This window comes from Vidua macroura, chromosome 3, assembly GCF_024509145.1.
Source record: "Vidua macroura isolate BioBank_ID:100142 chromosome 3, ASM2450914v1, whole genome shotgun sequence".
In the NCBI taxonomy this organism is placed as follows: Eukaryota; Metazoa; Chordata; class Aves; order Passeriformes; family Viduidae; genus Vidua; species Vidua macroura.
In genome coordinates, this window is record NC_071573.1 from 90,183,010 (window position 1) to 90,196,387 (window position 13,378).

General features: G+C 45.1%; 1 protein-coding gene across 4 annotated transcripts in view; it reads left to right on the plus strand.

Annotated features, from left to right (window-relative positions):
* Nucleotides 1–13,378, plus strand: part of DST (dystonin) — a 288,925-nt gene that overhangs the window by 23,541 nt on the left and 252,006 nt on the right. For 2 of the 4 annotated variants that reach the window (XM_053974362.1, XM_053974363.1), the window contains exon 4: nt 8,957–9,164. In XM_053974362.1, coding sequence (XP_053830337.1) covers nt 8,957–9,164 — 208 coding nt within the window. Of the gene's footprint in view, nt 1–8,956; nt 9,165–10,593; nt 10,685–13,378 lie in introns of those variants that run through there. The other 2 variants (XM_053974357.1, XM_053974359.1) reach the window with 1 other exon arrangement.

Here is a 13,378-nt window from a genome sequence, read left to right on the forward strand (position 1 = left end):
GCCCAGTGTCCTTCTAGGAGAGCTAGTAATAGAAACCTAAGCTGCTAAAATGTGCTAGCAGTCTTAACTGTAAGAAAAAAAATGTTTTATGCATGTGATTATAAATCTCACTGGTAAATTCTGTACAGTAGCTGAAAGCAGGTTAAAAAAAATTTAATCAGCTCTGATCTTATTGATAGTGTTGTTATTGATAGTGTTGTTTGCACAACTTAAAATGACGAGTAATTGTCTCACAGATGCATAGTAATTATAGTCTAAATGCAGATGTTTCCTTTTCCTTTACTGCCACAAGAGTCACTCTTGAGAGTTGTATTGTGTAACATCCTACTGTGGCACATAAAAGTACATCTTTATATAGCAAGGGACTCCCTTATCCATTTGTATTTATATATAACACTACACATGGGTATGATGTTGAAAGAATAGTTTGGCAGAGGCAAGTGTTCTGATATTATCAAGCACTGGAATTAAGGTTCCACATGCAGCTTTGATTCAGTGGATTATGCATAAAGCCTGTATGTTGTCATACAGGCTTTAATTGTATGATGGTGTACTGGTTTTTCACAGGATGTACTCTGTATTCATCATAGGGTGGAATTGCTCTTAGGATGACTCTTATGTGTAGGAGTTCTGCTGCAGAAGTTGTAAAGTGTATAAATGAATAAAACAGGAGATTGCAGGAAGACAGAGGATCTCTTAATTGTTTAGAAAGAGTGAGTTTTCTTTAAAAAGGGTGGGCACAGGGTCACTAAATAAGGTGAGCAACTGGTTTAAAACATTTTTTTATCTTCCTTGTTCTAAGTGCCTGAATCAAAGCAATGTAACTGGGTTTATAGAAGTTCTTAAGCTGCCATTCACCACTGAATTCTTTGTGTGCCATAGTCTTATTGACACGTAATATTAATAGCTTTTAAAAGTCAGATCCCTGGCATCTCAATTTGAGTTCGGTAAAAAAAAAATTGACCTCCTGGTTTAGTTTGCATCCTGTGTAATGGGAGTGAAGCTGTCAGATGCTACTGTAATGATGAGCACCAAAAACCAGTCTATTAAATAATAGTTCCTTCTTCACACTAGTATTTGAATAACATGAAGTAAGTTAAGTTCTAGGGCTGCCCATTGAACGGAGGATAAAAACCAAAATACTGAATAACAGTTTGTGGAGTGAATATCACCCATCATTTGCACTAAATAAGAGCAAGACTTTTATTAAGAAAATTACTGAGGACGTAATAGTAAATGATCACGTCATTACGACTGCATCATAATATACAAATAAACAGGCTAAACCAAGGCTGCATGGTGAACCTTAAGTCTGGGATTTGGTAATGTTTTAGTACTTAACTTTGCAGCCTTAACAAAAGTATTTCAGTAGGAACTTTGTATTTAATTTCCTACTGCTATTAAAAACAAAGTGGAAAAACTCAGCTGTGTAGCTCACTGGCAGGTTTTGACACTTTGCCTACAATATGGAAAATTCTGTTGGATTTCAGGGAGAGACTGATGGCATTTGTATTCCTCATATGAATCAGTAACACAGGGGAGGAGGTATTCTTTTTCTAGAGGAACTCTCAGATATTTGCTAATGGCTGGAGTTGGGGTGAAATTTCCCTTTCCTTCCAGGCTTCTTAGGGCAATGAGCTTTCCTGTGCTCATTCTTCCCATGTGTGGCTGTTTCTGCCATGTCTCCTCCAGCCTGCTCCTGACCTGCCTCTGCCAACTCCTTCCTCACTGTCCAGTCCCCACTCCTCTGCTGACCTTGGTCCTTCTGGTCTTGCTCTGCCAGTTCTTGTTTCACTCCTTCATGTCACAGCCCTTCCCAGGTTCTCCTGGTCAGTCCTCTCATTGCTCTGAGGCATTTGTTCAAGCTGTCTCCTTGATTTCTGTGCCCCCCCACGGCCCCTGGTTGCATACTCCATTCCTTGGCTCTTGTCTGTCTTCTCTGAAACCTTCTCACACACAGTTCATACCCTCCTTGTTCATTAAACTGCCTTGTTCAAAGCCTCTTGCAGAGGCAGCTCCAGTTTCATGCCAGCATGTTAGATCCTTAGCTCTGCCCCAGTCTGCTTCCTCCAGCACTGATGGCTACTAATCCCAACAGTTACCCTGCAGGTCCATCTCTCCTGTAGTCCTTATCCACAGAGTCTGCTGCTCCCTTGAATGCTTTCCAGCTGCAGCTCCCAGACTCTGTCAGTCTGTGTTTGTCCCTCAGGCTCTCAGTGCCAGTGTATTTCTCCAGCCCTTTCCTGCAGCGTGCCGGTTCCGGTGTTTGTCCTCTCCACATTCACATCACACGGCTTCTTCCTCTCGCTGGCTGCACACGGCTGAGCGAGTCACGGAGAGCATAAACGAAAGGTCTCCTGCCTCTCAGGTCTGGTGCCTGCCTTGCCCTGCTCTCCATGCCTCTTGTCCACACTGCCATCAACCTGAAATCATGGCAAGCAATGAGTAAATGCAAAGATTAGTTTTTCCTCTGGATCTCCAAGCTGGAAGGATCCTGGTCAGCTCCTTGGTGGGGATGGTAGGTGTCCCAAGTGTGGAGGTAAGAGCTGTGAGGGTGAAATTTGCTTGGTCATTCTGTGATGGTGGGGTATTGGTCTGGCAGATCTGAAACCCCTGAGAGACTGTTTAGGGGATGCCAATCTGAAGGGATTTTTCAGAGATGATACATTGAAGGCATTTTAGTTGAGAAATTTGAACCTTGATTAAAAAAGTCTGGCAAAATAACATTGGTAGTTACCTAGGAATAGTTAAATCAAACTATTTACCTTTGCAAGGAACAACTACTAGTAGGTGAGGAGAGATTAAAAGAAGTTCACTTGCTCAGCAAAACCAAAAGAAGGTGAGAGGAGATAGAATGCAAGCTACGAATACATTGGGGAAGCAGAAAAGGTAATTTAAGGAAATGAACCTTGTTGTTGCAGAAAAACCCCAAAAGACCAGGAGTAAGGTTGAGGTGGCAACTAGAAGATCCCTTGTAATCAAGACAGCAGGAAGTTCTGCAGCAGTTTTCCTGTCAGAGTAGTGAGATCAAATACAAACTTTAAAAGCTTTACTTTATACTCCCTGATGCCAGGGATAGCAGATGATATTTGTACATCAAAGACTTATCACTCTGACAAATGTAGACAGATTTTTAACAAAGATGGCAAAAGACTTATGTCTAGCTTAAAGCATATTCGTATTTGAAGTATCCATCCCAAAGTTTACGGTCTTCTCAAAAAAGATCACTGGGATTTTTTTTTAGTGTTTACAAACATCTACTGGATGTTTTCATAATCTTGCTCTCAGGCTTCTCAGTCAGCTTCGACTAAAAATTTTCAAGAAAATTAAACCTTGGGAAGGAAGAATTTTCAAGCAAACTTAAGATTAAGAAACTCAAAATTGGTTTTATAAGAGAAAATGTCAATTTAATTATTAAAACTGGTGTGTGTAATGATAAGAATATGTATTTTCAAATAGTTTAATGTTGATTGATTGCTGGATCGAGTCTTCAAATTTAGTTCTAAAACATGGATGATAGAATAAACACCGAATGCTTATTTCCATCTTCTCCTACCTTAAGAAAGAAAGAAAGAATGTAAGTTCTCTCCACAGAGCAAGTAGATATTGCCTTGATGTTTGAAAAGCCTACCTGTTTGCAAAGACAGTTTAACATAGAGCCAGACCCTGGATGATCAGGAGTTTCAGATTTAGTGTATTTGCCTTCCAGCTTTCTGCTTATTTTTTATGACATTAAAGACAAACCCAGAAACTCTGTGGTAATTTTCATATTTCCTGATAACATAGGTACTTGGAAGTATGGATATCCTTTTAAGTGAGCAGCACAGAACCAAAGAAAAAGATTAATTTCCTATATCTGCATCTTCATTGGTGATTTTTTTTTAAGTCCTTCATCACTGGCTTTACACTGTCCTGGTTTGTACTTTCATTTGTGTGTTTTGAATTTTGGTCATTTCTGACAACATGCTAACTAACATACATACTAGCCTGATTACAAAATTGGATGTTTTGTGTTCTGCATTGCTTTATCATCTACTCAGGCTAAAGTGGTAAAGATTTACTAATGGGAACATTGAATTGCCCTAGATTTTGCCTTCAATTTGTTAACTTATTTTACTTTAAAAGTTGATCCACTTTAATATCATTCAATCTGGGATGTTAAAGGACAAAAATAGCCATTTGCTTTCAATTGATATTCTAAATTATTTTAGATTAGAAGGAATTTTGCTGAAACACACTGAGTAAAATCATTATTCTAGTGCTTCATTTCTGTTGATATTTATCAATTTCCTGCAATGAGTATAATAAAAGAAAAAAAAAAATGTTCCAGGAATTCTGAGATAGTTTAGTATAAGTGAAATATAAATAACTCATAACTAAATTGAAAATTAAATGTCAATCAGTGTTGACCTGTACTTCCCACAGCTTCCAAAAACCAGCATGAAAGGATTCACTACAGTGGACAATCTTCTTAAAGATAAAATGTGAAAGTACAAACTGTTTGATTAGAATTCAGCTGGCTGGCACAGTCTCTGATGTGTCATAGGGTTGTGGAACTTTTGTAATATGAAGATAATTTGGTATCAGCCTTGAAGCAGATTTTCCCAGCTGGTTTGCCTGACCGAATTTAAAACCTGACCTCGGCTAATGCTTCCTCCCCCAGGAATGGCAGTGTACAGTCCCCGCTGTTCTTGACCCTTTCAGCTCCTATTTCCAGGTGGCTTACCTGATCTCTGGTGGTGTGCAATACTCTACACCATTTGCCAGCGACACCATCTTCCACTCAGTTTCTACTTGATCTTCTGCAATGCTTCACCTATGACAAACAGCAATTCTTTCCCTCCTCAGGGGAAATCATGCCTTGGAACTTGGCCCTCTAACAAGAAGTATACTAAATGCTTCTTTGAAATCATCGCCGTTACTGGAAACCAGCTCGCTTTTACAGCACGGTTGCCAGCCTGACTCTCAGGCGGCTCCTGCAAATCCCGATTTCGTGGAAGCCCGCCGGCAGCGGCGAAGGGAGCTGGGCTCTCCGCCGCGCCGCTCCCGCGGAGCCCTCCGCTCCCGGGACCCGTGTGCGCTGTGCACCCCCGTGCGGCACCGGCAGCGAACCGTGCCACGGGAATCCCGGCTTTGGATGCTGCCGGCTCCGCTTGGCTGAGCTGCCGTGAGACGCAGGGACTTCGGCGCCCTGAGTGCCCCGCGCAAACTGCGCTGCAGCTGCAGCCGCTCCTGCGGAGCAGCGACGGGGGCTGCAGAGAGGCCTCCAGGCTGCTGAGCAGCAGCAATGCGCAATCGGAGGCAGAGAATGAGCAGCCGTAGCAACTGCGCTGTGACCTTACAGGCCTTCAAGCTAAGAGCAGTCAAGCCCTGCCACTTGCTAAGTCCCTAAGAATAGGCTAAGTAAGGATGATCAATATTTTATATTGGGGATATAAAAGACACTTCACTCCTGTAGCCCCCTGAAAAAGCATTGTGTATTATTAACTGGTGTTTTTCACTTGCACACAGCAATGTAATTTATATAGAAATAACAGAAGTGCCTCACATATTTTGATTTTAACAGAATATAATGACCTTTTTTTTCCCCCACGTGTTGTCCTAATGGGCCAGGAACTTTTTTTCAGAATAGCACAGATGTTCTGCATTATTTCCTATTTTTTAAACTGATTAATATGTTTGATAATGGAATGCTTATTTGGGATTCACAACTCTATAATGGAAAATGTGTATGCTAGAAACATAGAGTCCAGGGGGATGAGTGGTACACAAACAGCGCCTGTGTGCAAAAGAGGAACAATTACAGAATTTGTATCAAAGCTGTTAATTTACTTGAGTAAAGTTGTTCAGTTCATTATAAACACCTTTGGAATAGCAAAGTAAAAAATACCTAGGTGCTCAATATCTCTGTGTACACATTACTCGGAAGTATCTCCATGTTGAATAAGAAAGTAGACTGTAATTAAGTTAGAAGTTGACATTTCTTAATGTTTTCCAGATTTTGTTGTTATGAAAAATTCCTTTCTGAACTTCCTACATTGCTCTGAAAATGAAACAACATGGTTCTTGAAGAGTTAAAAAGCTAAATTATGTTTTGGTTATTCATTTGGTTACCGCATGTATCATTTAAGGCAGGATAACCTAAAAGCAGATAGCTAGTTGTAATACACACAGGTGCCAAAGACTGCTCTACTACTGCCTGTTCAGTTTGGTTCTCATAAAATATGAGTGGAGACTTCTCACAAAATATGAGTGGAGTCTTCTCACACAGCTTATCTTCCAGTATTGTTACAAAACTGACTAAAAGGCAGACTCCTTTTCCCTAAAACTGACATCTCAGTAGACCATTTGTAAGTGGTGCACAATGAACGACTACTCAACAGTGCTTTTGGCTTCTACAGGTAGGAGGAGATGTTATGAAATATAATAATGGGCTATGAAGGCCTCTTTTGAAAAAAGGAAACCCTACTGGATAAAATTTATAGCTTAGTTTCAAACATAAATCTGAGAGTTGCGAGATCTTCCCCAAAACTTCAATAGCAATTTCTATTGTACTTTGTTCTTGCATATTTCAGGCTGCTACATAAATACTAACGAACTATTGCTATAGCACCTCACAACACTGTGTTTGGTCTCTTTCCATCTTTCATATTATAAGCTAGAAATGCAGAAGGTGACAAAGATGGAAGTCAGAATCTCTCTCTGTGGGTCTGTGTGATCCAAAGATACTGAGGGTTGCTAATCAGCCAAAAGAAGGTACAGGCCTGAAGCAGGATGTTCAGAGCTGGGATTAAAGGCAACACTTTCTCTTCTATGGCAAAATCTGGAGCAAAGGACAGGCTCAAAGGAACCTAATCCCTGACTAAGCACATGAGGGGCCCTGGTAGCCCCAGCTGGTACAGCAAAGTGCCCTGCAGCAAGCTGAGCACTTCCAGCTCTTATCAGGAAGACACCTATATGTGACCATCCTGCTTTATGAGATCCAGTTTTAGCTTATTATACAAACTGACAGCAAGATAGTCTCTGCACTAAAACTAATTATGAAGGAAATCTGAGCTGGTATCAGACATCTCATGTTTCTGTTTTTCTGCGCTTACCTTTTGCTCTCTCCACATCACAATACAGTGAACGAGAATTCAGTTAATTGGTTTTATGTATTCATTTTTCTCCCTCATAACTCACATGTTTCAAACTTCACCATAGAGTACATTACAAAGAGAAAAGAGAATTGGGACAGAAATGAAGAGGGTCAGAAGGAAAAAACACTAATAAGTGATCTCTTCTTATTATAACAGATTATTTACCTTTATATTATTTTTTACTTTTATGCAGAGCAAAGAGTGCATCCTGTTGTTCTCTGAATTATGCAGATTCTGAGTCTTAAATGGGTAAAATACCCCCTCTGACAGTTGACAGTAAAAAAAAAAAAAAAACAAAAAACCAAACAACCAGACAACAACAATACATTTTATCAGATCTCAATCACTGCACAAATTTATTTTTTAAGAAAAGCTACCCTTTAAGCCCCTTTATAGAAAAAAAACAAAACTGAGAAAAGGGCTACCATACAAGCCTAAAATACTATCTAGTTTAGTATCAAATCTGGAATCCAGAATGGCTGAATGGGGCTGTTGCTGTGCAACAAAATATGCTGGCTTTAAACTGAAAGAGGGTAGATTTAGATTAGATATAAGGAAGTAAACTTTCACTATGAAGTTCCAGTGAGGCACTGGAACAGGTTGCTCAGAGAAGCTGTGGAAGTGCTCAAGGCCAGGTTGGATGGGGCTTTGTGCAACCTGGTCTAGTGGAAGCTGTCCCTGACCCCAGCAAGGGGGTTGGAACTAGATGGTCTTTAAAGGTCCCTTCCAACTCAAACAATTCTGTGAGTCTATGATTCTACTACACCTGTAAAAGCTGACAACAGCACACACCTAAAAAATAAAATAATTGGACAAGCATCAGGTTGCACTTTTGAAAGGCTGTAACAGTAGCTCCCACATGAAATGACAAATCAAACCCATCATTTTCTTGTCTCATGCGTTGGAGAAAACCACAAATCCCTTCAATCAGAAAATACAGAGCAAAAGTAATAGCACCTTGCTGTCCATTGTGTCCTGATAACATGTGTTTAAAGATGTACCTTAAATTTCAACATGGTGCTGAACTGTCACTGTTCACACATCTCCGTTTCCCACTTTACCATAAACAGGGAAGCAGACATGGCAGCAGTCCTCTCCCTGCATCAGTGTTTATTTACGTTTCTGGAAGAGCTCTTTTTTGAGTAGCTGAGAAGCCTAAAAGTGGATGCAGTCTATACATGACTGAAGGCTGCCCATCGTGCCCTGATGCCCGAAGGGGCTGCTCCGAGAAATTGTGTTCCTTCCTCCCCTCCGTCCCCGTTAGCCAGCCGCGCCGGGCTGCCCCCTGGCACGCGGGGCAGGGGGAGGCCCGGGGCGGTAATAAAGAGCCCCCCTTGGCTCCCGGCGGGCCTGGGTCTGTCCCAGGGGCGGATTTACCAGTAGCTCGGAGATGGCAAATCTTCCCCTTGTCCTGGCGGGGGAGCCAAACACCTTCGATCTGTAGCCGGGAAGGTTGGTGTTTTTTTTTTTTTTTTCGGCTGTTGTTGCTGCTGGTTTTATTGTTGGGGAAGTGGGAGGCTCATTTGCGAGCTGGTTGCCCAGCCGCAGGCCACGGCTCTACCCCGACATCCCTCCAAATGCACTCCCGCTAAAGACCGGCTAGTTTTTGGAGGATCGCCCTGGGCACGCCGCACACGCACCCTTTTTCCCCTCTAAATTCACACCAATGGTGAGCGGCGGCCCTCTCCCCTATCCTCCTTTCCCCGTGAGAAGCTTTTCCACGCCACGCGGGGCGGGTATTCGCCGGCGCCACCTGAGGCCCTTCGTCCCGAGCTGCTCCCCACGCACCCTGTCTGTCTGTCTGTCTCCCCGTGCAGAGCTCCGGCAACGCGTCCTACCGATGCTCCATGTCGTCCTCCGCCGATTTCTCCGACGAGGAGGACTTCAGCCAGAGGTCGGGGACGGTGTCGCCAGCGCCGGGGGACACACTGCCCTGGAACCTGCCCAAACACGAGCGGTCCAAGCGGAAGATCCAGGGCGGCTCGGTGTTGGACCCCGCCGAGCGGGCCGTGCTGCGCATCGCCGGTAAGGCGCGGTCGGGGGCGGCCGGGGACCAGAGGGACCAGACCCCGTCCCTTCTCTTTCAGAGCGCGGCCCCGCCGGGCGGTGACTAAGCTCTTTGGCCGCCTTTTCCGGCTGGGTGAACTGATGCGTGTGGATGGCGAGCCGAAACACGCGCAGGTGCGCCTATTAAACTTTCATGCGAAAAGGCATCAGCGGCCGGGGGCTGCAGCCGCGGCGGGGGGCGATTCAGCGGGGCCGGCGCTTTTTTCGGCCCACAAGGCCGAGGCAGCCCCCGGCAGCCCAGGGTGGAAGCGGCGCGGGGACCGCCCGCAGCGCGGGGAGAGGCCGCGGCGGCCGATGATGCCCCGCGAGGGGCGGGGGACCAGGCGCCGGTCTTTGTCCGCTCGGGGCCGGGGCTGCGCTCGGGATGGACGGGGACCGGAACGCAGCCGTCCCGGTGTGCCGGAGGCGCCGACGGGCTCTGGTCCGCGGCCCGGCGACAACTGATGTCGAAAATAGGGCGGAGGCCCGCATCACCCTGGCCAAAACTGGAAAACGCCTGCAAATGAATCCCGGAAAGATGCGGCGGTCCTCAGTGCTCCCTAGGGACGCCGCTGTTGTTCTCCCCAACCACCGCGATTGTATATGCGCCTCCGTGGGTCTCTCCTGGGACAACATTTCCCAGAGTAACCCATCCTAGCGGCGCTATCAGCGGGGGCAGCGCTGCGGAGCCGGGCTCTCACCAGCCGCAGGATGCAGCCGCGACCGGGGGGGGTTGCGGAGCCGGCCGGCCGCGGATCTCGCCACCGCCGCCCCCAGCGGGCAGGGTGCGCAGGACGGGCAGGAGCGGCGGGCCGGGGGCAAAGCAGCAGGGACCGCACCGGAGCGGGCCCGGCGGTGGGGTCAGGGCCGGGGGACAGCGGGGGAACGCAGGCGCGGCGGTGACACCTACGGCGGGGCCGCGCCCGCCCCGCCCCTCCACCGGGACTGCGGGAGCTCCCGGCCCCGCTGGCTGCCGGCTTGGGATCCCTCCCCGCTCGGTCCCTGCCCGTGAGTGCAGTGTCCCCACCGGCCCCGTCAGTGCTGCAGGCGTCGCGTCCCCGCCCCGGCAGCCGCCACCCTCCTCGTCGCGGGGGAAGGCGGGGGCGGGCGGGAGGCGGCGGTAGAGCTCGCCGGCCCCGCAGGCGGTGCCTTGGCCATGGGGCTGGAGCCGGGGTCTGCGACGGGGAGGCGGCGGCTGCCGCCGGGCTGGTGCCGCCCCTCCGCGCTCCGAGGGGCGGCTACCGAAACCCGAGCGGCCGCGGGGGCGTTTCCTCGGCCGGGCTGGCAGCGCCTCCCCCCGCCCGCCCCCCGCCGGCTGCTGCCGGGGCTTTTCTTGTGCCATCTCCAAAGCCGCCGGCCGCCCGGAGCCGCACGGGCGGGCAGGGCTGGGCTGGGCTAGCTGCCGGCCATGGCTGGCTACCTCTCCCCCGGCGCGTATTTCTACGCCGAGGAGCAGGAGTACCTGCAAGCCTACGAGGATGTCCTAGAGAGATACAAAGGTAGGGCAGTGCTCGCCGTGCCGCCGCACCCGCCCGGCCGCTCGCCCCGCCGGGTGTGGCGACTGCGGACCCGGGAGGCGCTGGCGGCCAGGTGGGGAAGATTGGTAGCCCCTGAGGGGATCAGTCTGGGGGGAACGGACGTGGGCGTCTTGTGCGATAGATATAAATACCGTGTCACCTCACCAGTATGTGACAGGCGCTCTGGTGCGTTTAAAAGTCGCTTTTTCGAGTGCGGTGCGGACACAGGGATTTATGTCTCGATATGCATTCGTATTTAAAGCTTTGGTTTATTTTAACCTATTTATTTATTTATTTATTTGGACTAGGGCAAAGAATTGGCTTAGTTCGTGTAGCACCTGAGTTTTTTCATCGAATACGGAAAAATAAGCAAAAAGGCATTTATCATGGTGAAGATGTATGCAGCTAAATTAATCCTGCTAGAAATGTAAATTGCATTGATTTCTTAAGAACATCGGGATGGAAAAGATGGTTTGGATGATTCACTGCTGTTTTTCAGTACATTTGCTAGTACTAAATCTGAAGAAGCTTATCAAGAGTGTTACAGCTTTGATTTTAATCCAAGTGCGAAAGGGATGGAGTTAACTCTTCACACTGAACCTTCATCCATGAAATAGTTTTTACAGCATGTCACAGCATATGCTGACATTTGCAGTGCTGAGCCCTTTTGTAATGTTAGGGAATAAGAGGTTAGGTTTCATATCTGAAGTTTTTCAGCTGTATGTCTTCAATCAGTTCTCAAGATTTCTGTTAAATGGTTTCCACTGATGGGAATGGGAGTGGCATAGTTTAAGACAGCTTGATTTGAAGATACTGATAACTGATTTTATTTATTCTGTGTTGTTATTAGCAGTATTTTGAATAATAAACCCTCAACAGATGGTTATTTTAACTGTGAGAACTTGTTGGGTCTGAGTGTACTTTATACTGGTGTCACTTGCAATTTCATGTGTCATTAGCAGTATTGACTAATGACTCCTTTGTGTCTGTTGCCCATTGTGTCAATGCAGCAATGGAGCATGTGCACCGTTCCTGTATTCAAATGCATTAGTGCATTTTGGTTGAGAAATAATTACCATTTGATGATTGCCATCATCTTCAAAACCACATCTTTATTCCATTCTCTCTTTTTTTTTTAAGTCCTCAATTTATATGCAGCTGATCTGATTTGTGCAAAATTTTGGAGCAAGTAGGCTGTTTACTTTTTAAATAAACACTGAGAAAAGCTTGTTTTTATGCTTTGGATCACCTTTTATTTCCTGCTAGAATTAGGTTTAATAAGGTTCTTTCTCATACCAATTACTTGCTTAAAAACATGGGAAAGAGATTAGGCCCAATTTTCCTATTTCAATGGGAGTTTTATCAGGAATGGGACTGAAAGGTCCGGTTTTTATGGGGGGAACAATAGGATTTTAATTAAATAAACTCTGAAAGCTAATTTACATCTCTGTAAGAAATAAACCACTTTCTGCAAGTATTTGAGTATATCTTATTGTGGGGGTAACACAAAGTCCATTCATTTGCCTTTTTCAGTGACCCCTGAATCCTGAAATTATTTGGAAGGATCCAATGTCTGTTGTCTTAGTTTTTAGTGTCATATTTTGTATATTGGTATGCTGTGTTTTGCTGCTCAAGATAGACTTTATTAAGCTATTTGGAGCAAAGGTAAAAGTTTGGACTTGTTTTAATTAAGATGTATTGGAAATCTGGAAAGCACATTACTTTCTGAAATGTGTTTTCAAGCCAGTCATGATTTCCCATTCGAGTCCCAGTAGTATGACTTCACTACAGCAATTGTTGTTCTGATGACTTGCTATGGGAGCTGATCTAATCAGAAAAGAATTGCTACAATATAGGCTTTGAAGAGGGAGTGCCATTTCTCTGATTTTCTCAGTTTTGTAAACACCTCCTTTAGTAAATTTCTTAATCAAATGTGATCTATGTTGGCTTTATAAGACAAGCTTCAATCTGTAATTTTAATGCTGATAGTTCTTTTTTTTTTTTTTCCTTTTTACAGTCTGCAGAATGCTTCATACTCATCTAGGCCATTATCAGGGTGCCAAATTATCTATGTCCCAGCTGTTGAGTGCTGTAACTAGCAGAGTCAGCTGTACAAAATTCATTGCCTGTCTTGGAAGGCTTGGGATCCTATGATGCCACATCATTAAGATGTTCAGGCAGTTTGACTTAGGAAGATAGAAGCTGCCCTTTATAATTGTAGAAAAGTAAAATTTTACTCTTCCTCTGTTTCTGTTTCCAAAGTAGGCTGCAGATTTTGAAGATCATGCAATACCAAGTAACTTGTTGTTTTAAAAATTGAAAGCCACATATTTGTGTGTCTCCAAATTCTGTCTGCTGATCACGTCTCTGGCTGTGACAGTAAATAATTAGGCAACTGTTTGCTAAATCTGACATACCACTGAAGTGCTGTTTGCAATGGGAGAAGAGAGAGTTGTTTTCTGATCCCTGGTTGCTAGCTGTCAATTTGTTGTTTTTTTTTTTTTTTTTCTTGATTAGTAATTATTTGGCAGTATTTCTAAAGCATTTTGATGGAGGAAAAAAAGTCACATTATCGCAGATGTTTTAGAAATCAGGTTGAATCCAGGGGATTCAACTTATTCAGGGGAGAAAATTGCTTCTTTGTTGGTAGCACCTCTAAGAATTCAAAGGCAAACC